We start from the raw sequence: 23,051 nt of genomic DNA on the forward strand, positions 1-23,051 counted from the left end.
GTTAGATTAAAATTAGCTGCTGTGATTTGCGATGAACTCTTGCACCATCAGAAGCAAATGCTCAAGTTCATCCAATCTATTGAAAATGGCAGATTTCTTGCCTTCTGTCGGAGGATTGGGAACAGTTTAAGGCCCCAAAAAAGAGACCCATTCTAGGCACATTTAACGGGGTGTTTCTCGGTGCCTAAGCAGCCCCACTATTAAACGGGACATTTTTTTTTCTGGCCTTGGCAAGGAGCACCCTGCTGAGAGACACTTACTTCATTTTCTGCACTGCCGATCTCCACGGTGGCCTCCGGATCCCCAATGTACTGTTGGGGGGTCCTTGAGCCCCCGCCCCACTTTGTAAGGGCAGGGCACCCCTGGGCCCAATCCTTAGCATGGGCATCCTGACACTGATACCCTGGAAGTGCCCCAGTCAGCCTGGCAGTGCTTAGGTGGCACTGCCTGGGTGGCAGTACCAAGGTGACCAGGTGGCAGGAGTACCAGCGTACCACCCTGCCCAGAGTCAGACCACCGGGGGGCTGCCTATGGCCTGGGAGACCGTGCCGCCTGCCCCCAGGGTGCCATTATGCATGTTTGTGTGGACCAGTGCTAAACGGCGCCATGGCAAGATCATCCACATGGGCGTCCAATCCTGGGCCTCGGGAGAATTGGGCACGGCATGCAAGAGCCTAATTGCTCGTTTAGATTTGTATATCTGGATCTGCCATGAGAGGGCGAGATCCAGATCGTGATGTTTCGCTAGATCCTGTCAACTCCTCCAATCCTCTGGAGAAATCCTATTTGCACCAATACTGGCCTCTTTCCATTTTCCCACTTCCTTCACCCATCAATGGCTGCTGTGCCTTCAGCTGTCTCAGCCCCAAGCTCTGGAATTCCCTTCATAACTGGCTCCACCTCTGACTCCTTTAAGTTGCTCCTTAACCACCACCCCCGCCACCCACCCATAAATAGGTATGGCAAATAAGAGTTGGGATTAATCTATGCCAATTTCTTCAAATACAGGCAGCATGCAAACTTTGTGCTGCTTGCTCCTTTAAATGATTTCTGCATGCAGCCCATTGCTGACTGCTGTTGCATGGCTGCATGCCCCTGCTGAGATACAGGTTCATGCTAGGCTACCACCACTTAAAGCTTGCCTGCACCGCTTAAAACCGGTCTGCACCTCCTTAAAGGACTCGCTCATGGACACACTTCCCTCTCTCTTTCAGGACAAGATGTCATACACTGGAAGCAGCAGGAGCTCACTGGCATAATGTCAGTCACCTCTCTTGTGCAACACTGGACAGCAAGCTGGGAGATGCTCCCTGCTCCAACAGAGAGAGATCTCCACTTGCTGTGGCAGAATTGTGTGCATGTACATCAGACGGCATTTGGAACCAAAACGGCACCTGTTGCGCTGAAGCCATGAAGCCAGATTTTGTGGCTCTTATTTTTAAAAAAATTAATGAAGTTGTGCAATCTTTGAAGGTCGGGCGATACAAATCTTGAGTATCCATTTATCTGAGATTCATCCATTATTTTATTTGCACATCAGTAACAACTTGTTTCCACAAATTGTTGACATTTGTTCTCTGATCTTTGTGACTGAGGAATTAAATCACTATCTGCCATCATGGTGCGTGGCATGATCCACTGAAGTTAATGAATCACAAATGTGATGAATTCATTACCAGCATGTTTGGTATGCAAAGAACTTATGGAAATAGGGCCAGTAATTCTAACAGACACAATTATGGTTAATACTTTTATCAGTACACACTATATTAATTTCTATATTGTTCCTTTCTGACTAGTAATCGTTACCGCTAGATTTATATTGACATTTGCAAAACATCTAGGATGAGCAATATTGGTCTCTATTTGGCATCTGTTACTCTCCATGTACTGATTACTTTATGGCCCATCTTCGTGCCAGCAGTTGGCAACTATGCAATTGCTATATCAGTAGAATCCCATCAAGTTTGCACAGACCGTCCGAAAGAGCACCCTACCCAGGCCCACTCCCCTGTCCCCCGCAACCCCACCTCACCTGCCCTGCCACATGGGAGTTAACCCACGTAGACACTGGGAGAAGGTGCAAACTCCACACAGTCACCCAAGGCCGGAAACAAACCTGGGTCCCTGTTGCTGTATGGAAGCAGTGCTAGCCACTGTGTTTCCCCTGCATTAAGTGAATATTGTCTGGCCAATTCACTTTTTCAAATTGTGCCACGGGATCTTTTAGATGGGGTCTAAATTTGCCATTTGGTTTGAACGATGGGTGAATTCTTGCCAGTGTCAGCATGGAAAAATGGCTTCAGTCCTGAAGTGGGCTTGAACTCATGACCGTCTGACTTCAGCCAAGAGGACCACCACTGAGCGAAGTCTCAAACATAGCCATTATATGATGTGCACATTATCATACCTTGTATAGATATCTAAATTCCAGTTTTTCTTCTCATTTCCTGCGGTTATCGACTTCCACAGGGATTATAAGCCAAATTGTATTTTTCATGTATGAGTTATTCAACTATAGGGGACAGGCATTGCAGCAAAATCCAAACCTGCCCTCATCCAATATCAGCACGTATGCAGCAGAATTCTCTGTAGGTGGGATCCGCCAGTAGCACACCCACACCCGAGGGTTTCCCGACGGTGTGGGGTGGGCACAATGGGGAACCTCATTGGTCGGCTGTGGGAACGGAAAATCCCGCTGCCTGCGGGGCTGCTTGGCTGGCAGACCAGAGTTCCCCCCCCCCCAACCATGAACTTTCCGGGTAATTGAGGTGTTGATAAGGATTGACTTCTTTCCCACTTTCCCAAACCCAACAACCCATCCCAGCTGAGATCTGTTAAATCAACCAAGATCAGATTTTGATTCTGGAGTCTACTGGCTCTACACTTTTTTTTGCTGTTAATGCTTGCTGTTACTTTACTCACTGGGCCATCAAGGCAAAATAATTTCGAACTACAATATAGAAAGTAATAAAACTATTTAGGGAAGGTGGCTAATTCGGCCTGTATCTCCGAGGAAGATTGTCACGCTGCGCCTACTTTGCTGTCCTACTCCGGAGTTCTGCATTTCTGCTCTGGTCCTCCGATCTCTGCTTCTTCAGAAGTGCGGAGCGTACTTTCAACCCAGCTGCTTCTTCATAACACTGGATCATCAAGGGAAAACGAGCCAAGTCCTCTTTTGATGGCACTAGCTGCTGTATTCAAGTAAGTGTTCTGGGACACTTAAACAGCTTTTCAGTGTTAATACATGGGGGGATATGTAGGTGTATAAATGGTAGATGAGGTGAGTGGATAGGGTGGCAGCTAGGTTAGGTGGATCAGAGGTAGTCAGGTTAGGAGGGGTTGTCAGCTCGGTCTTGTCGGGGTCGCTAATCACATCGGGTCAGGGAATTTGGGCAGTCGGGGAGAGTTGGGTGGTGTGGACTAGTAAGATCATGTTAGCTGGGGGAACTCTGATCGGGGGCTGGTTTTCAAGAGGGGGTTTCGAGGAATGGTCAGGGGTAGAGAGGGGAGTCGCTGAATGTTTAGGGGAACAGTAGTTAATTGGCCTGGAATGTTTCTGTTCAACACTTCCTGTGTAAGAAAGTCAGAACCGTCCAAAGTCTCTGACTGTCGGAGTTGGAGACTTTTTTTGGAAGGACCTGGGGAGCAGGGGAATTACCATCGGACTTTCAAACCTCCGGGCAATTCCAATTATGAGCTGGAGACTGGAAGATCTGGGCCTTTCTGTTTTAACAAAATGTAAGCAGTTCATTTGTTGTTGATGGAATGTCCATCCTGGACTGTATTCCCAGAGTATATTTTAGAATCCCAAATATTTAGATTCCTAGAATGGAATTTTACCAACCTGCCTGCTAGCACGATCTCCTGGTGCTGCCAAAGTCGATGGACTTTTATGGCCCTGCCCTGCCACAATGGGGCCATGAAATTCTGCCCTTGGGAGTTTTTTTTTAAACATTAACGTGCCAGTAGTTAAGGACCAGTTATGTTGAGTGCCTTTCTGTCCCTTTCGTCGGCAACACGGCGTATTTCAATTCCGATGTTTCAGTGGAAGTTTGTGCAATCAGAACCGTGGCAGAGAAGAAGGTAGGAGAATGGAATTGTTTTAAAGTTAAAACATAAGAAATAGGAGCCGGAGTAGGTCATTCAGCCCTCGCTCCACATTCAACGAGATCATGGCTGACTTTCTACTTCAACATTTTCTTGCACTTGATGTAAAACTTTATGTTTTTAATATGTAGAAATCTATCGATCTCGGTCTTGAACGCACTAAATGCCAGCTCTCTGGAGTAGAGAATTCCAATGATTCACCACCCTCTGAGTGAAGAAATTCCTCATCTCATTCTTAAATGCCCTGCCCCTTATTCTGAGGCTGGGTGGAATTTAGTGGTCCCATTTGCTGCAGGCACAAATCCTGTTGTGGCCACCCAGATAAGGCGTGAACCTGATTTCCATGATTTTAAAACCCATTAACACATACTTACTGGCCTTGGTGCTGTAACGTCAGCCCATGCCTTATCCTCCTGCCCACCTGGCTGGTGCGAATCACGACTGATTTTCAAAAACTAAAACCAATCGTGTTGACCATGCCAGGGGTCCAGAGGTCAGTATAGGTCCTGGGTGGTGAGGGACATGGTGGGGCAATGTTTTGACACCCTGGCAGTGGGTGGGGGAGCACATTGTTCATACATTGGTTGGGGGAGGGGGATAAGACTGAAGGAGGTGTGCTCAGAGAGTGCCCTGATCTTTGAGTGGTGGAAAGAGTTGCCCGTCTGCGTGTGAGGGTTGATGGGTGCTCCCCTTGTCTGAGAGGGGGGGCCTTAATTAACTTTGAGAGTACCCCGATCTCTGAATCCTGGTGTGTTTAAGCGCACCCCCCCCCCCCCCCCCAAAAGCTGGCTGTGTAATCCTCGCTAGCACTTGGAATTTGCATAGACTGCTGCTTAATCAGGCGGAAAAAGGCATCTGTGGAGCCAATGAGTTTTGTGCCGCTTTTCTCTCCCATCCCAACACGTGCAATTTTGGGAAAATTCCGTCCACTGTGTCCCTGGTTTTAGAATCCCAGCCTCGGGAAATGTCATCTCTCATTCGTCTAAACTCCAAGGAACAAAGGCCCAGTCGATTTAATCTTTCCTTGTGAGACAATCCCACCATCCTGGGAAGAAACTTTGTTGCACTCCCTCCAGGGCAAGTATATCTTTCGCTAGGTAAGCAAACCAGAACTGCACACAAGACTTCAGGTCTTTATGGGCAGCATGGTAGCACAGTGGCTAGCACTGTTGGTTCTCAGCGCCAGGGCCCCGGGTTCGATTCCCGGCTTGGGCCACTGTCTGTGTGGAGTCCGCACGTTCTCCCCGTGTCTGCATGGGTTTCCTCCGGGTGCTCCAGTTTCCTCCCACAAGTCCCGAAAGACGTGCTTGTTAGGTGAATTGGACATTCTGAATTCTCCCTCTGTGTACCCGAACAGGTGCTGGAGTGTGGCGACTAGGGGATTTTCACAGTAACCTCATTGCAGTGTTAATGTAAGCCTACTTGTGACACTAATAAAGATTATTAACGTGCAGTCTCACTAAGGCTCTATATAATTGCAGTAAGACATCTTTGTCCCCAGACTCCTAACGTCTTGTAATAAAGGTCACTGTACCACTTGCCGCCTTAATTCCTTGCTGTACCTGTGTATTAGCTTTCAGTGATTTACAGAAAATAGGAGCTGTAGTAGGCCATTTGGCCCTTTGAGCCTGTTGCGCCATCCATAATGGCTGATCATCCAACTCTATAACCTGTTCCCGCTTCTCTTCCCCCCCCCCCCCCCCCCCCCAATGTCTTTTGACGCACTTAGCCCCAAGGGCTATATCTAGAACGCCTTGAAAACAGTGTTTTGGCCTCAACTGCTCTCTGGTAGCAAATTCCACGGGCTCGCCACTCATGAACAAGGAGACCCAAGTCCCTTTGAAGTTCAACACTTGAGCCTCTCACCAGGGGCTTTTCTCAGTAACATAATTGCAGTGTTAATGTAAGCCTACTTGTGACAATAATAAAGATTATTATTACTATTCAAGACCTACTCTATTTCTGTTCAATTTACAAAAGTATGAACAAAGTGTCTTTAAAATATAGAAAATGAGCAGTTTACAAGCAAATTGAATTGTCACAAAAGCATTTCTAGTTCCAACACTTGCCTTAAATGCCCTGCCCCTTATTCTGAGGCTGGGTGAGGGGGGGGAGGGGGAGAAAGAAAGAAAAACCCCAGTCTTACAGGAACATGGACTGAGCAAGATGGTTGTGAATTAATTTGAATGTTCAGTGCTGTAAGCCGATTTATGAAATCCTGAATGGAAAATATGAGGATTCCTGGCACTGTTCATGTCCTTTCCACTTGTTTACTAGGGTTGCAAGTTTGACCTGATCTATTAAGCTTTACTAAAATTGAAATACTTCACACCATAGATCCAATTTTCATTCCTGAGTCAGGAATTTCCCATGCCCAAAATTCCATTTCCATTGTGGATTTACCTACTCACCCTATTTCCATGATTTAAAAAAAAAAAACTTGAGTACCCAATATTTCCAAATAAGGGGCAATCTTTTGGGTTGTGGGGTTAGGACCCATGCAGACACGTCGCAACTGTGCAAACTCCACATGGACAGTGACCTGGGGCTGGGATCGACCCTGGGTCCTCGGTGCCGTGAGGCAGCAGTGCTAACCACCGTGCTGCCTGTATTCCCATGATATGGAGGAGGTTTTTTTCCTGAGACTGACCCGCAGATTCTGAAGGTTCCAGGTGCAGGCAAAGTGTATTGCAGACCCAGTATAAGGCCAGCCCCTGATGCCAACTTCTGCAAGATTAGGACGTTGTGACATCTGCCTGAAAATCAAACGAGCACCTGCAGGAATATCTTGTCAGATACCACCTGCACATAAATAAAATGGAATGCCTTCTGATTTATAAATTGCTCATATGTTGGTGGGGGCCCTGATGGTCACGTGTGCAATCAATTACCCCATGCTTCCTGGGGAAGTTATCTGTTGCCTGGAGTCCACGCTCGTGGGACAGGTGCTGTGTGCTGCCACTATGCAAACAGGGCATCTGTAACTGGTTCTGCAGCAGACTGCTGCTTGTGAAGTGCGACATAGATTGGCGACAGGGACCTGGAATAAACCAGCTGCAAAAGGATTTGGGGCTATCGTAATCTTGACTGCTACAATTGCCTGTTGATTCAAGGTGTCCATTCTTCTTGCCTGATTCCATAGATGTCTCTGACTATCTGCCTAGATGTTCTTCGCTTTCTACACTGGCGACTGGTGCTCTGCCACATCTAGGTAGCTGTGCCTAACATGCATTGGAGGTCTCCTTCAGAGAGAGACAGTTTCTATGACAGCCAGGCAGGAGTGCCTCATGCCCACGTTGCTGCCAGGTAATGTTGCAGCTCCTGAGGTGACCCAGCACTATTCCCTCCCGACTAAAGTCAGCATTTCGATGTCCAGGTGGTTTGAACAAACTTATCAATAGTTCAAATAACTTTGTATAAAGTTTCACCAACCTCGGTCTGCTCCCCAACAGCATTCGCGACACCTTAGGGAGGTGTTTCTGAAGTCTTTCACTGCAGCACTGAACTCAATTAAAATGGGGTCTGAAATCTTTTTCTACTACAAGCAATGGCTCTGCCATCTTCCCTCTGAACTCCTACACCTGTTTTCCCACCCAGATAATTTGCATAGCCAAAAATGGGGGCAGGACTTTGCATCTGCATGGGTTTCGCCGCCTTTTTCTTCAGCCCGCCTGAGTCCCGATAAAAGCAGGTGTGAAATTCTGGGCCAATGGTTATTCCATAATATTGAAGCATTACGCACAGGATCTTTTGTAGAAGCGCCACTATTGTGCTAAATTCAAGAACTTTAGAAAAAAACATAAATCAAAATACGTTAACATAAACAAACAAAAGAATCACATCTGTTACGGAGAGTGGAAATAATAATCGCTTATTGTCACAAGTAGGCTTCAATGAAGTTACTGTGAAAAAATTCGATCAGACTTGCGATTGCAGGCATGGAAAGGTTGCCATATTGTGTGTGGCGGTGTTGAGTGAAGAGGTTTGGTGTGCAGTGGGAGAAGTAAAAAGAAAGCAGATGTAAATAGTGTCGAACTTTAGGGAAGATCTTCAAAGGAAAGTGTAATTGTTATGTTAATAGTATGTGCCTTGGTAATACTGTATAAACTGCTTGAGTGAAATGTTGGGCTGAATTTTCAGGCCCTCCCGCTGACATCAGAAATGGAGGTGGATAGAGCCTGAAAATGATAAGGCCAACCAGCTTGCTGCTTCTGATGTCAGCCAATTGGGCTGACCTGAGGTTTGAGGCCCAGAAAGGGCATGAGGTGGGCAGGAGACTAATCTTGTTCAGTCCTTGTTGAGCAGGGATGGAAGAAGAGAAGAGAGACCTCCAGTTTGCCAATGCGGGGGGGTGGGGGGGAGAAAGAGAAGGGGGGTGCAGATTAACTACCTGAAGGTGGGCACCCAGTGGCAGGCTGCGGTACCAGCACTTCTGGCAGGCTTCCAGGCCTTGCTTGTCTGCTTTGGTGAGGGTACAGCCGAAGAAGGCCACCTCCCTCATGCATGCACACCCATCCATGAATGCATGTATGTTGCCTGGCTGCTTTTCATGATTTTTTAATTTTTTTTAAGAAGCGGCTGGGAGGGCACCTTGTTGAAGTGCTCTCCCAGTTACCTTGTACTGCAGCCGGGTGCTTCTCTGAAGCTGGAAGGTCTCTGGCTCTCCAGTTTTTAGAACTTTCCCATTGGACGTGTGACCATGCCAATTAAGAGCTCACCCATGTTTAAAATCCTGCTCTGTGGAGAATTTTATCTTGGGTTATCAACGAACCTCTTATGTGATCACTTTGTAGTTTATGGAACTCAGTCTGAATAGGCATCTCTTTTTTTTGTTTGAAGCGGGATGTGTACTTGTAGCTTCTTTGCAACAGGGAGTAAATTAGATTAAGAAATATTAACTCTGCTAGGATATTTTTAGGGTGTTTTTTTTGGTCAGATTGACAAATACTTGAGACAACTGTCTTGCTTTTGTGATGTTTTATTTGGAACAACCGAAGTGCACAATTCATATGAGATGTTGAGGAGCACCTGGTTCCTTACCGCAGAGATTTATTGCATTATTTTGTTGACTGGATTGGGAGTCCACTTTCTACCGCATTGCAGTCCAAAGTCCATGGTGCCCTGTTTTTATTTTGAGTATTGTTTTGCTGTTAGCCTAGTCTCTAAAACAAACATTGTGATAACATAGAAGGGTTATAATTGTTAGACTCAATTTGAAGCTTATAGTTTGTTCACATGTCAATTGCTTACATTTTAATTTTGTTTTTGTAGAATATGTTGAGGTCAAAAATTTACCATGGCTGCGCAAAAACTCCTCAAATGTAAAATCTGCATATTTTACTCATCAATGCGGTCCCTGCCCTAAACAGCCTCCACAGAGAATGATGTTTGAGTGGAAGAATTTGCAAAAGATCTGCACTCAGTTTCTCGAGACAACGATCATCAAAAATTGTTACGCCATGTATTACTTTAAAAAAACAATTTTTTTTAATGAAAAGTACTCTAAAGAGGTCTAAATTGCTGTGGCTGGTTTTAACTGGTAGTTAGAAAACTGGGTCACTTGCACTCCTTCTGCACTAAAGCTGGCTGAGATGTTTTTTAAAACGGGTAAGATTTCTTTACATCAGACCCAACATGCTAACAGTGTTTTTATTGTATTTCTCGACAAGGCCATATTCAAACCTTGGCAACAGATGTTGGAATTCAGTGTACGGATACATCTCTGGAATGCATCCAGACTACATGCTGTTACTGTAAGATTGTGTCCTACCGTGTTATGGCTGGGGTAAAACCTGGAACATTTAAATTAAGAATTTGTCAGTTCAAGTGCTTCAGGATAGCAGTTCCCATTTTCAGGTCCCATTTTCATCAATAGCCTGTGTCACCCTGGGGAGTCAATGATGTTTGCACAGAATCTCATTTAGCCTGCTTCAGTAAACCGCAGTGGAAAAACACTGTGTGTGACTAGACTTGTGTGAAAAGCAGGCGCAGCTAAATAGATCAAAGGGGAAAACTGGCAGTGAGAAACTAAATTATTGGAAAGAATTGACGTTTTGTTGACTTGTGCAGAGCCCTTCAGCAGCTGTCAATAATATAAAATTCCCTGTCTTAACCTTTTATGAATTGTTTTATGTGATGCCAATACATGCACAAAAGATTCTGTTAGCAAGCGATTTGGGTTAGGTTTTCAGAAGGCGGATTGTGCCGTGGTATTGCTCCACTCATCCCCTGCAGTAAGAGTATATTTAGTGCTCTGTCCCTAGATACATTAGTATGTGTCTCATGTTTGAAACTATAATGATGAGAATGGCACATTGGCATGCCATTTGTGACTTCCACTCCCTGCAGCACCTTTTAGTGATGTTCTGTCAAGTTGAATCTTGCTAACGTTGGAAGACACTGATGCATAAAAATTAATTACCACTCCGAGTTTGAGGTTAGATGAGACGTGGGCAAGATTCTCTGGCCTCCCGCCACGTGTTCCTCGCTGGCTTGCCATTGGCCGGAGGTGGAATCTTCCGACCCTGCAGCTGGCAATGGGATTTCCCGTTGTATCCACCCCCACGCCGTCAGGAAATGCGTGACAGAGGGACCAGAAGATCTCACCCTTTGATTATATATTATTAAACTCAGTGAATTAAAAATAAAATTTGGTGCAGATCTTTTGTGTTCCCAACTTGGGTACATTGAATCATCCAGGTACAGAGCATCGAGAAAAATCGGGTGAGGAGGATCACATACCCACAAGGCAGGCAGACAATTCCCCATCCATTCATTTCAGATGAATAGAAGATTGGACTGGTTCCATATAGGTTGTGGACTCACTGGCTTCCCTGTGGCAGATACGGCGAGACACGGGACGAGATGGTCTTGTCGGCGGGAGGGGCCAGGAAATTCTGGCCCAGGTGTTTCAGAAGCCGGAACAGGAAAATATGCTCTATTAAATTTTAACGGGAGCTTCTTGAATATAAGAACTAGAATTTCCTAACCTCCTATGTACATGCTCGTTTGTTTGAAATGGGTGCATGGTGATTTCCATACTGTTCGCGTGAAGCCAGCCAATTTTATAGGCTAATCGGTTTTTCTCCTGCCTGCCTGCCACCAAGATATTTCTGAATTAGTACTTCGACAGCAGTTATTTCAGCTGTTTGCTGCTGAGTTTTTGTAACACAAGGCTCCCTTTGAACAAACCTCCAGCCTCAGCATTGTTGCTGCCACGAGCTGTCAACCTCGGCTCCGACCACTGTATTCAGGGTTGCCATTCCATTCCACCTGCCAAAGGCTATCACGGATGTAGAAAAGGAAGAGGTAAGTAACAAAAATTAGGCTATGCCTAATTGCAATTGGCATCCAGACACTAGCATGTCAGCATCACAAGAAGTGTGGTCACGCCTTTGCTATCTTTTTTGGCAGACTGGATCCAACACGTGGCTAGCCCTGCATGTCACGGTGAAAGTTGTTACAGGATTGAACTTCTATTGCACTGGAACCTTACAGCGATTAGCAGTTAGTTAGTCAGACTTTGACTTTTGCATCGTGCGATGAACAATATTGTTTGTCGGAGAGAATGCCTTTGTTGCCCTGTGGAAGGGAGGACATGGTCTTACAGGGTGGGTGCCCGACCTTCTAACCAAGTGTCTGCCTTCCCCAGGGTACAGGGATTTCATTTGCACATGTAGCCGTCAAAGCCTTCGCCCACTCCCGCCGTGGGCCTCCATCCAATAATTTGGTGGGTGAAGCCATTGCCAGTCGTTATATCTGCCACTGGGGTGATCATTTTGAGCAGCCTTGTTGAAAACCCAGACAAAAATGCTTTTAGCATTAAGAATGACAAGAGCTGCACCTCCATTGCTGGTCTAGCAAAGGTTTTGAAGAATAATAACAGATTGTGAAAGTAGTTTGAGAGGCCGACAGGCACCTTTTGGCAAAATATGCAATGGTTAGATAAGACAAAGAATGACTTTTATCTTGGAATCCACACTTGAACAGACTTGATAACTCTAGAGATAATCTTTGTTAGTGTCACAAGTAGACTTACATTAACACTGCAATTAAGTTATTGTGAAAATCCCCTAGTCGGCACACTACGGCGCCAGTTTGGGTACACTGAGGGAGAAATCAGAATGTCCAATTCACCTAACAAGCACGTCTTTCGGGACTTGTGGGAGGAAACCGGAGCGCCCGGAGGAAACCCACACAGACACTGGGAGAACGTGCAGACTCCACACAGACAGTAACCCAAACCGGGAATCGAGACCGGGTCCTTGGCACGGTGAAGCAACCGTGCTAACCACTGCTACCGTGCTGCTCATCTACGGGTAACATGAGAGGCCGGGTCAGTGATTTGTAGGCTATGCTGTTGATGTACCATGGTGGATGCTCACCCCATGCACAGTGAAAGCATTACTTTCTTTATGAATGGGAATAATTCTGAAAAAACACAGCTTGGTACTTTCGGCAGACTGGAGAATTGATTTCTTGCTTTTTCCCCACAACTGGTAGACATGGACACTGCAATTTGCATCGCGCCCCACCTCTTGTCATGCTGGCTCGACATTGAATTGGGTGGGAGAGTGCCACCTCAGCCATAAAAACGGACAACAGTTTCTGCTTCGTACCCGTTAGCCTACCTAGACTTTCTTCAGTGAAGGGGCTTTTCACACATCCGTCATTTATGTCTAGTCAGTCAGGCTCCACACAATCAGGCCAGCCACCCTTTAAGAACTGCCGGACTCTTTTATTTTCTTCTCGCATGTTGACACGGCACTCACCCCCTGCACACTCAGGGGAATACAGAAAGTCCATTTGATACGTTTAAATTAAATTACCTTGCCTAGTGTCAAGTGTGGCTCGATTGGTAGCACACTTGCCTCTAAACATAAAAGATTCTGAATTCAAGTCCCGCTCCAGGGCTTGAGTAACAGGTATCAAGCCCGACACCCCATACAGCACCGAGGCAATGCTGTACTGGTTAGTGCCGTCTTTCTAATTAAACACTAAACGGAGGCCCCAACTGCCTGCAGAGTTGCCCCCTGTGTCCTGGACGATATTTATTTCTTCCCCCCCCCCCCCCCATCTATATCTCAAAATCAGTTTTATCACATTCTGTTTGTGGGAGTTTTGCTAAACACGATTAGCTGCAATGTCTCCTGCGACAGTGACGACTTAAACTTATTTGAGATGTCTGGTAGTCATGAAATGCGGCATGTAAATGGGAGTCTTTCTTTACTACTGAGAGGTGCACATCCGTGAGCGTGGGAGAACAGCCAGAACTGACTATTGTGAATGCTTTCCCCTCGAATGAAGGAATCAACACTGATCGGTATTTTAATCTCTTGTCCGAAGCTATCTTATTGAGAAAAGAAACATGACAAAAAGCTATAGGTCACTTTCTGTAACATCCTTATTTGTGGAATATCCTTTACCTCAAACCAGTGCCAAATGTCAGGTTGACCGGTTGGAAAATTATTCAAAGGTTCAATGTGCAATGGTGTGTCAATGCATGCACATTTGTTACATTTTGGCAGCAGGTGTTTATCCTGTTTTTAAAAATATTTGTTTGAAAGCGTTTCAATTTGTGATTGGAGCTGCAATAAACATACTGATGCCATAACCAGAAATTTTAATGATGTATATAGAGCTTGCGTTGGATAAAGGCACATGTTGCTTTCATTTAAATGTATCTCGTGAATAGTGCTTATGAATTTGAGTGATGAGGAACAAATGTTTTTGCATTGATGTAACAGTGTCATTACAAAGACAGATTACTCCTAGTAAGAAGAAAATGCCTTTTGTACAAACCTATCTTACTCTGTGCTAAGCCAAGGTGGTATGTTGAAGAAAAGTAACGTACCTACCAAAGGAATACAAGGGGCACTGCCAGGGGGCAATGCCCAGCTTGGTTCCCTCAATCACCAGGCACCCCAGCGTGGTCATCACGGCTGGTTTTCGCTTTTGAAAACAAGCAGTGATTCATGCCAGCGTGACGTTACACCACTGGGGGTGGGAGGATATGTCTTGGGCGAACGTTATGGTGTGAAGCCGTTTGATTTCATTAAAATGTCTTCAAATTCATGGAAATTGGGTTTGCACACTGGTTGGGGGATGGGGGAGATCTCAAATTGAGAACTTGCTGGCGCAAATCCCATTTTGGCCCTCTGGTGAGATTTAGCAGCCATAATGTGACCCGTGGCGAATGGGGGCACTAGATCTCGCCCCATGTAATGTTGCCTGAAACTTTTAACATTCAAGGGGTGGCACAGTGGTTAGAACTGCTGCCTCACAGCGTCAGGGACTCGGGTTCAATTCCGGCCCTGGGTGACTGTGGAGTTTGCTCGTTCTCCTCGTGTCTGTGTAAGTTTTTTCTCCAGATGCTCCAGAGGGGGAATGGGCCCAGGTCGAGTGCTCCATCAGAGGGTTGGTTCAGACTCAATGGGCCGAATGGCCTCCTTCTCCACTGTAAGATTTCTACGGTTTTATTCTGTTATGGCCATAAGTGAAAATAGTCGAGATACTCTAATCTCTGCGAGATTCTGCTTATCATAAATTGCCAGTTTCAGTAGCTATTATTCATTAGTACAGTCTGTTTTCCGTTGAGCCTACTTTGTATTAATTTTGCAAAGTCTTTTTATGTCTTGGAATTTCACTCAGCTTTAATCCTTTTATTTGTTGGAGACCTTGTGAAAAAATGTCAATTATATAATGGAGACTTTTGTTTTCATTAATTAATGATTACTTACTGACCTGGATGAATGTCAAATATGATTCAACTTTCATTGACTTACATTGGCGTCCAATTTTTCTGACATATTTACATGTGTTACAAGGAGGATTCCAGTCAACGATGAAGGCAGTTTGTGTCATCCATGTGTTTGATGTTTGAGCCTTCAAAGCAAACTATTGAGAAATTCATGTAAGAGTTCCTGTGTGGCTGATCAGTTGTGCACGTTTTGGCAGAATCATATACCCTCCCCCATGGCGAATTTGGTAGCTGCGTGTTATTTAAAGGGGTGGGAGGTTGGTGAGAGGGGATCCCACCACCTTTCTGTCTGCGCCCCAATTATGTCCTTGGTAGAAAGGCCTATGGACGGCTTTCCCAACCCGTTCCTAATTGAGGTCCTTATCCCACCGCCACTGCTAATCGCTAGCAGGAGGCTCACCATGCAGTTAGTACGGCCACCAAACCCTTGCATGTGTGGTTGTGGGTTCCCAGCGGAGGGGCCCTGTTCGAAAGCACTCAGTGCCAGATCGAGGGTCCTGACATCGGGACGGATTGGTGGGGGGGAAGGAATGCTGAGAGCCACCCCTCAGCATTCCCTGTGACCCTCCCTTTCCAGCATTGCTCACCTGTGCCTGAGTCGTCCCTCGATCCTAAGCCGTGGGTGGGTGCTGTACCAGCAGCAGCCATGCCTACCTGATGGCTTCTGATTGGAGGGCAGCACTCGCCCAGCAGAACTTTCACCCCCAGGGTCCTTGATTCTGTGGGATGACCCGCTGCTGGCCTGTAAAATGCCTGAACAACGTTCAGTTGAGCGGACCTTCCAGAAAATAGGTGATGATTGACTTTAACCAACTCTGCGGCTGATGGGCGAGATCCCAGGAACCTCCATTGATTCCACCACTTTGTCAATTTAGAGAACCTAAAAATAGGCACAGGTTAACAAGTACGAAAGTTCAGGAATCACTAATTGTGAGGAGGAATATTTTTGCGAGTTTAACTAGCTAAACATGCATTCTACAAGAGTAGAGTATTGAGAAACCTCTTGCTACTCTTCTTGTTAGGGCCATCCTACGTGGGAATTATTCCTGTGCCACACCAATTGTCCATCTCTCTCCCACACTGTCAATGAGCTAAACCAACTACTCATCATCAGCATTGTTTTATATTCTGGAGGACATGCCTGACTCGGGTATTGGGTTGCCATGTCTGACAGCAGCTATCAACAGGGTCCCAATTAACTATCGCTAACTTGGTCACAATTCACCTTCGTCGGAGTTTAGCTTCCCTCTCAAAGGATGTGCATCATGTCCGTGATAGAGTGGTAATATCCCAGTGATGTGGTAAAACAGGTTGTTCTTGGAACTGGGATTAAAAAGTGTCATGTTACGGAAAGAGGTAAACCCTGCAATTTTAACCCATATTTTATTCCGCTTGTTGAGCACAAGAGATTCCCAAATTCAATTCTGTTTTGTTTTGGAGAATTAAAGTTTAGTTAGTTGCACAGTTCTGTGGAGTTTCAGGTCTGAAACCTTAACTCCGTTTCTCTCCACAGATGCGGCCAGGCCTGGTGAGTTTATCCAGCATTATCTGTTGTTGGTTACATCCACCAGTCACTTCAAAGTATCTGATAGTTAATGCACATTAAAAGGCACAATTGCTTAAGTAACAAAATATTAACTGGTGTTCATTTGTCTCTTTCACTAGGGAGCGGATGCCATGGTGTTGGAAAGTGTTATGTTTGCTATCCTGGCAGAACGTTCCCTTGGTCCGAAGCTATATGGAATCTTTCCTCAGGGTCGCCTGGAACAATTCATTGCAGTGAGTCTGATTGTCTCTGGCTGTGTCAATCGTCGATTGTATTGTGTTGTCTTTGAGCTACTGCCACTTATGAAAATGAAAGACGTGGGAAAAATATTTTGGCAATAGGCCATTAGTTGTGTGTTCGATGTTGTTATGAAATGGTTCACGGTACAAAGTTTGCATCCCTTCCAAATTAATAATCGTACTTGAGCACGTTTTTTTAAAAAGCAACTTAGGGCAGAATTGTCCCCAAAATTGCAGACTGTTGGATCAAACGAGGAAAGAAGCGTGAACCCCCCCCCCCCCCCGGGTTCATAGCCGCCTATTCTTGCCGCCTGATTTAACCGAGGATTGCACGGCCAGCTGGGGGAGGTGGGTGGGGCAGGTTCTCCCCGTGTCTGCGTGGGATTTCTCCAGGTGCTCCGGTTTCCTCCCATGAGTCCCGAAAGATGTGCTTGTTTGGTGAATTGGACATTCTGAATTCTCACTCCGTGTACCCGAACAGGCGCCGTAGTCTGTCGTCTAGGGGAGTTTCGCAGTAACTTCATTGCAGTGTTAATGTAAGCCTACTTGTGACACAAATAAAGATTATTAGAAGGCAACAGGGCAACATTTGACAGTGCTAACACAGGCACATCGCCCTGAGGCGATGTTACACAAACCCTTGGAGGGTACAGGGTAGATTGGGGGAGGGGGGGGAAGTGGGATTGGGGCAGGGGGGGAAAGAGTGGGATTGAGGGGGGAGGGAGAGTGGGATTGAGAGGGGAGGGAGAGTGGGATTGAGGGGGGGAGGGAGAGTGGGATTGAGGGGGGGAGGGAGAGTGGGATTGAGGGGGGAGGGAGAGTGGGATTGAGGGGGGAGGGAGAGTGGGATTGAGGGGGAGGGAGAGTGGGATTGAGGGGGGGAGGGAGAGTGGGATTGAGGGGGGGAGGGAGAGTGGGATTGAGGGGGGAGGGAGAGTGGGATTGAGGGGGGAGGGAGAGTGGGATTGAGGGGGGAGGGAGAGTGGGATTGAGGGGGTGGGAGAGTGGGATTGAGGGGGGTGGGAGAGTGGGATTGAGGGGGGAGGGAGAGTGGGATTGAGGGGGAGGGAGATTGGGATTGAGGGGGGAGGGAGATTGGGATTGAGGGGGGAGGGAGAGTGGGATTGAGGGGGGGGTGGGAGAGTGGGATTGAGGGGGGGGTGGGAGAGTGGGATTGAGGGGGGGTGGGAGAGTGGGATTGAGGGGGGTGACAGAGGGATTGAGGGGGTGTGGGAGAGTGGGATTGAGGGGGGTGGGGGAGAGTGGGATTGAGGGGGGTGGGGGAGAGTGGGATTGAGGGGGGTGGGGGAGAGTGGGATTGAGGGGGGTGGGGGAGAGTGGGATTGAGGGGGGTGGGGAGAGTGGGATTGAGGGGGTGGGGGAGAGTGGGATTGAGGGGGGTGGGGGAGAGTGGGATTGTGGGGGGGGGTGGGGAGAGTGGGATTGTGGGGGGGGTGGGGAGAGTGGGATTGAGGGGGGTGGGGAGAGTGGGATTGAGGGAGGGTGGGATTGAGGGGGTGTGGGGAGGGAGGGTGGGGAGAGTGGGATTGTGGGGGAGAGTGGGATTGAGGGGGGGTGGGGAGAGTGGGATTGAGGGAGGGTGGGGAGAGTGGGATTGAGGGAGGGTGGGGAGAGTGGGATTGAGGGGGGGAGGGAGAGTGGGATTGAGGGGGGAGGGAGATTGGGATTGAGGGGGGAGGGAGAGTGGCATTGAGGGGGGAGGGAGAGTGGCATTGAGGGGGGAGGGAGAGTGGGATTGAGGGGGGAGGGAGAGTGGGATTGAGGGGGAGGGAGAGTGGGATTGAGGGGGGAGGGAGAGTGGGATTGAGGGGGGAGGGAGAGTGGGATTGAGGGGGGAGGGAGAGTGGGATTGAGGGGGGAGGGAGAGTGGGATTGAGGGGGGAGGGAGAGTGGGATTGAGGAGGGAGGGAGAGTGGGATTGAAGGGGGAGGAGGAGTGGGATTGAAGGGGGAGGGGGAGTGGAATTGAGGGGGGTGTGGGAGAGTGGGATTGAGGGGGTGGGGGAGAATGGGATTGAGGGGTGGGCGAGAATGGGATTGAGGGGGGTGGGGGAGAGTGGGATTGAGGGGGGTGGGGGAGAGTGGGATTGAGGGGGGTGGGGGAGAGTGGGATTGAGGGGGGTGGGGGAGAGTGGGATTGAGGGGGGTGGGGGAGAGTGGGATTGAGGGGGGTGGGGGAGAGTGGGATCGTGGGGGGGTGTGGGGAGAGTGGGATCGTGGTGGAGAGTGGGATTGAGGGGGGTGGGGAGGGAGGGATTGAGGGAGGGTGGGGAGAGTGGGATTGAGGGGCGAGGAAGTGATTGGAGGGGGGAAGGGAATGAGCTGACGGACAAAGCTTTGTCCTATGAGAATCGGGTGAGGATGAGGGTCTCCCTGGTCCTCTGGACATGCCGGAGCCTCACCACCACCTGTCCTCCATCCTCCATTCACCGGCACGTCCTGCAGCTCCTTCCCGGGCTTGACCTCCAGCCACTCCTGGCCCTGCTCCTCAGACGAGGCCACGTGTCGACCTGCTGCAGTGCCAGGTTGTGGAGGGCACAGCAGAACACTACAAAGCGAGAGACCCTCTGGGGGGCAGTGCACCACCAGAGTGGTCCAGGCATCGGAACTGTATCCTAAGAAGTCTGATGCATCGATCAATGTCAGCACAGGTGGCAACATGGGCCTGATTATATCGAGTCTCCGCCTCAGTCTCCGGCCTCCCCACTGGCACCATCAGCCAGGACCTCAGTGGGTACCCCTTAACCCCAACAGTTAACCTGTCATTCTGGGGTGGTCCTCAAGGATGCCGGGGTCTGGGTGTCCCAGGATGGTTCTGTCATGTACGCCCTCTAGGACGTGTGCGCACACGTGCATGATCCGGAGATGGTGGTCACGTGAGTTGAATATTCAGGGAGTGGAAACCCTTCCTATTAATGAAGGGCACTCTCATGCCCCAGTGCGAGCAAGGCGACATGAGTGCCATCAATTATCCCCTGGACCTGGGGCATCCCAGCGATGGTGGAGAATCTTGCAGCCCGGGCATCTTGGTGGGCCTGGTCCCGGTCAAAGTTAATAAACTCTGATGCTCAGGCATACAGGGCATCCGTGACCTGTAGCTTGGAAAATGCCGCACAAGTCCCCACTAGAGGCCTGGAACAAAACGGTTGCATAGACGTTCAGAGCTGCTGTGACTTTCACGGCCGCAGGGAGTGGGTGTCCCCCTCCTCCACGGGATGCCACGTCCGCGAGGATGAGGCAAGGTGCTGTATCGTCTCTTTGAGACGGGCGTCTACTGTGGCACATGTTATCCATCACCTCCTCGAGACCAATGATGCCTGTACACTTTGGGCTGTCACAGGCGCCCTCCCATGGTTCCTCTACATCCTGATGGGCGGCCAAATCCTCGTGGTTTGGCGGCCCCCTGCACATGGGGTGCCGCTTGCAGACTGTATCGGCGCTGCTGCCACTTTCTCTGGCATCTGGCTGCCTGGGATGCCACCAGCACCGTGAGGGCACCCCATGCGGGACCGACATAAACAGCCATAGTTTGTATATCTGTAAGGAATTGGAGAAGGAGGGAGACCGACAATCAGTTAGGGCTTCCAACCCGGGACCCTCAAATCCCCCAAGCCTTCCCCCATATCCTTGCGTGTCCTGCCTTCTCCGGCCACAGCACGAGCCCTCAGACCCCAGGCCCCCACCAGGAACATTGGGGAAACTGGGCTCAGACGCTGGTTAGTAGCACACTAGGCTAAATCACTGGCTTTTAAAGCAGGCCAGCAGCACGGTTCAATTCCCATACCAGCCTCCCCGAAACAGGCGCCGGAATGTGGCGACTAGGGGCTTTTCACAGTAACTTCATTGAAGCCTACTTGTGACAATAAGCGATTTTCAGATAGCAAACTGATTTGCGTCTGGCGCGAATCTCGATTTTGGCCTTTCCCACTATTTAACCGGCACACCCAGATCCACGCCAGGTGCAAGGCGGTGTTTAAATCGCACCCCTCGTCTTTTGTACTGAACGACTAAGCAGCAAAATTAATGAATAAAAATGGACATCCTAAAAGATATATAAATATTGAAACACCAGTGAACACCGTTTAAATTCAAAAATAATTTGCAGTCAACAGGATATTTACATACTGACTGAGTGAAATTTCATGGGATTTGCATAAGAACCGGCATTTCAATTAAATCTCCTCAGTATAAATAATTAGCATTTCATGGGTTTGTCCGTGTATTGCAAGTGTTTCCAAATATCCACATTTAGTTGGGAAAGATCATGTTCAGCTACTTAGCTTTGTAATTGTTTCAGGGCTTGTAGCCTAGCTTCTTGATGTGTATATCCCTTGTTACTAGTTTAATGCACATCAACAAATTGATTGCTCACAATATCTTCATGAGACAGTATGTAATAATGAACATGTATATATGTTCCCGAGGTATCTGTTTAAATGAACATTAAGAAACCGTAAAAGATACTTGCCCTTCTCTCCAGATTTGAGATTCCACTTTCCAGTCTTTATCTACAGGGTAAATAGAAGGTGTGCAAGCACAATTAACAAAGGTAATGACTTGTGCTGTGAAAAACGTTTTGCAGTTAAATATAGAAAGTGTGAATTTGAAAATGAACAAAGTGTTTTCAGATTACACACTGGCAATTTGTCATGTATCAGTTTTGCATATTGGTGTAAAATAACATTCAGCATATTGTACGTATTTGACTTGCTACACAAATGTTTTATCACTTTACTCTAGAGCCGGAAATTGGAGACCAGGGAATTGGCTATTCCAAGTATTTCAGCAGAAATAGCGAAAAAGATGGCCACATTCCATAGAATGACAATGCCATTTAACAAAGAACCAACGTGGTTGTTTGGCACTATGGAGAAGTGAGTACTTAGCCGGCGCATTTAACTTGGGCACTACCTATAAACAATATTTTGAGTGATAAGTAGACTCGTTTTTAACTTGGACTGTATTTTGCGGGTGAAGAAATTACATCTTTTTGAAGGATAATTTGGATTGGCTTGGTTGATTGTACGTGTTCCAATTGTACCCTGTGAATTTAAGTAGGAAACTATTCCGAATGTGATTACAGTTCCCACCACTTACACTGCACTCAGCTATCATTGGCAACTAACAATAACCATTTCCATCACGTATTACAAAGGCTCCGTTATTTTCAGCAATTCATTAAGCTCTTTGCACCATTTGCGTGCGATTGCTCTGTCTTTTGTACCTACTGTTTAATGGCTCTAATCATTGTGGGTTGAAAGGAATAAATTCACTATGAAAACACTGACAGATTTCCATGTTAACTGAAACCCTCTTAAAATATCCTGACATTCCAGTGGTAATGCCACCAGGGAGGGGGAGAGAGAATTAAACAAATCAACAGGAACCATTACTTACTGAACAGAAACCTCAATACCAGACTTCTCAAATTACAATATTTATCCATATTTGTACTTGAATAAAAAAATAACATTTTGATTGCATGGTGTTATGGAAAACCCATGTATATTAAAATACCACACTCGTGAATTATGTTAATAATCGGGTTTTATTTGCTTACCTTTCGACAACTTTGGGAGAGAGATATTTCTTTGAACCAAACTGAACCATGTCTTTCAGCTAGCTGTTGCAGAAGCAACTGGCAAATCTGGCCCCTCCCATTAACTGTGCCACCTGTAATCCAAAAGCCCACCACATTCCTGTGTCTTGTTACAAAAAGTTACATTGCCCCTGCAAAAATTAATGACTCTCTCCCCTTTGCAATCACAGGGAAAAATACTAATCGTAAACTATAAAATATGAAATATTCATCGCAATGGATTAGTTAATTCTACGATTTTCTTTTGAAGTCGAATATCTTATTTGTACTGTGAACTAGAACAAAATAATACATTAATTCAAATTTTCTGGGAGAGATATTAAACACTCAAATAGATATTTTGCGTCATGAGTTGGATTATTTGGGTTTTTGTTGTGGAATTGTGCAATTTTGGATACTCGCCCACTGGTGCCTTGTGTATATCCTAACTCTCTCTCTCTCTCTTTCTTTCCACCCCCTCAAGCTTAGGAATTACATTTTACCATTCACCACTTGAGCAGAGTAATTTAACACCATTACATCTATAATAAATGGTTGCGACTCTATTGCCATTGACATGTGTGGGACTGTTGTGCAGAAATTGCACCCTAGGTTTGGCAGTCATAAAAGCATCTTAAAGATGTGGATTAGACATACTTGCCTCCAGCCTTTTTCTTCTCGCCTTTCCCATCACCAATTTGGTTCCCTTGCCTGCCTCTCCTGAAATTAGTGGTTCGTGGTTCCATGTAGGATATTGGCTTGACGCTCCCTCTCTGTAAGTGGCCATCATTTATGTGAG

At 47.1% G+C, this 23,051-nt stretch overlaps 1 protein-coding gene across 3 annotated transcripts in view; it reads left to right on the top strand.

The window, feature by feature from the left end:
- Nucleotides 1-23,051, top strand: part of chka (choline kinase alpha) — a 78,595-nt gene that overhangs the window by 37,978 nt on the left and 17,566 nt on the right. For all 3 annotated transcript variants that reach the window (XM_072466541.1, XM_072466543.1, XM_072466542.1), the window contains 2 exons: nt 16,535-16,648; nt 21,415-21,548. In XM_072466541.1, coding sequence (XP_072322642.1) covers nt 16,535-16,648; nt 21,415-21,548 — 248 coding nt within the window. The remainder of the gene's footprint in view (nt 1-16,534; nt 16,649-21,414; nt 21,549-23,051) is intronic.

The sequence above is a fragment of the Scyliorhinus torazame genome, chromosome 10, assembly GCF_047496885.1.
Source record: "Scyliorhinus torazame isolate Kashiwa2021f chromosome 10, sScyTor2.1, whole genome shotgun sequence".
NCBI lineage: Eukaryota > Metazoa > Chordata > Chondrichthyes > Carcharhiniformes > Scyliorhinidae > Scyliorhinus > Scyliorhinus torazame.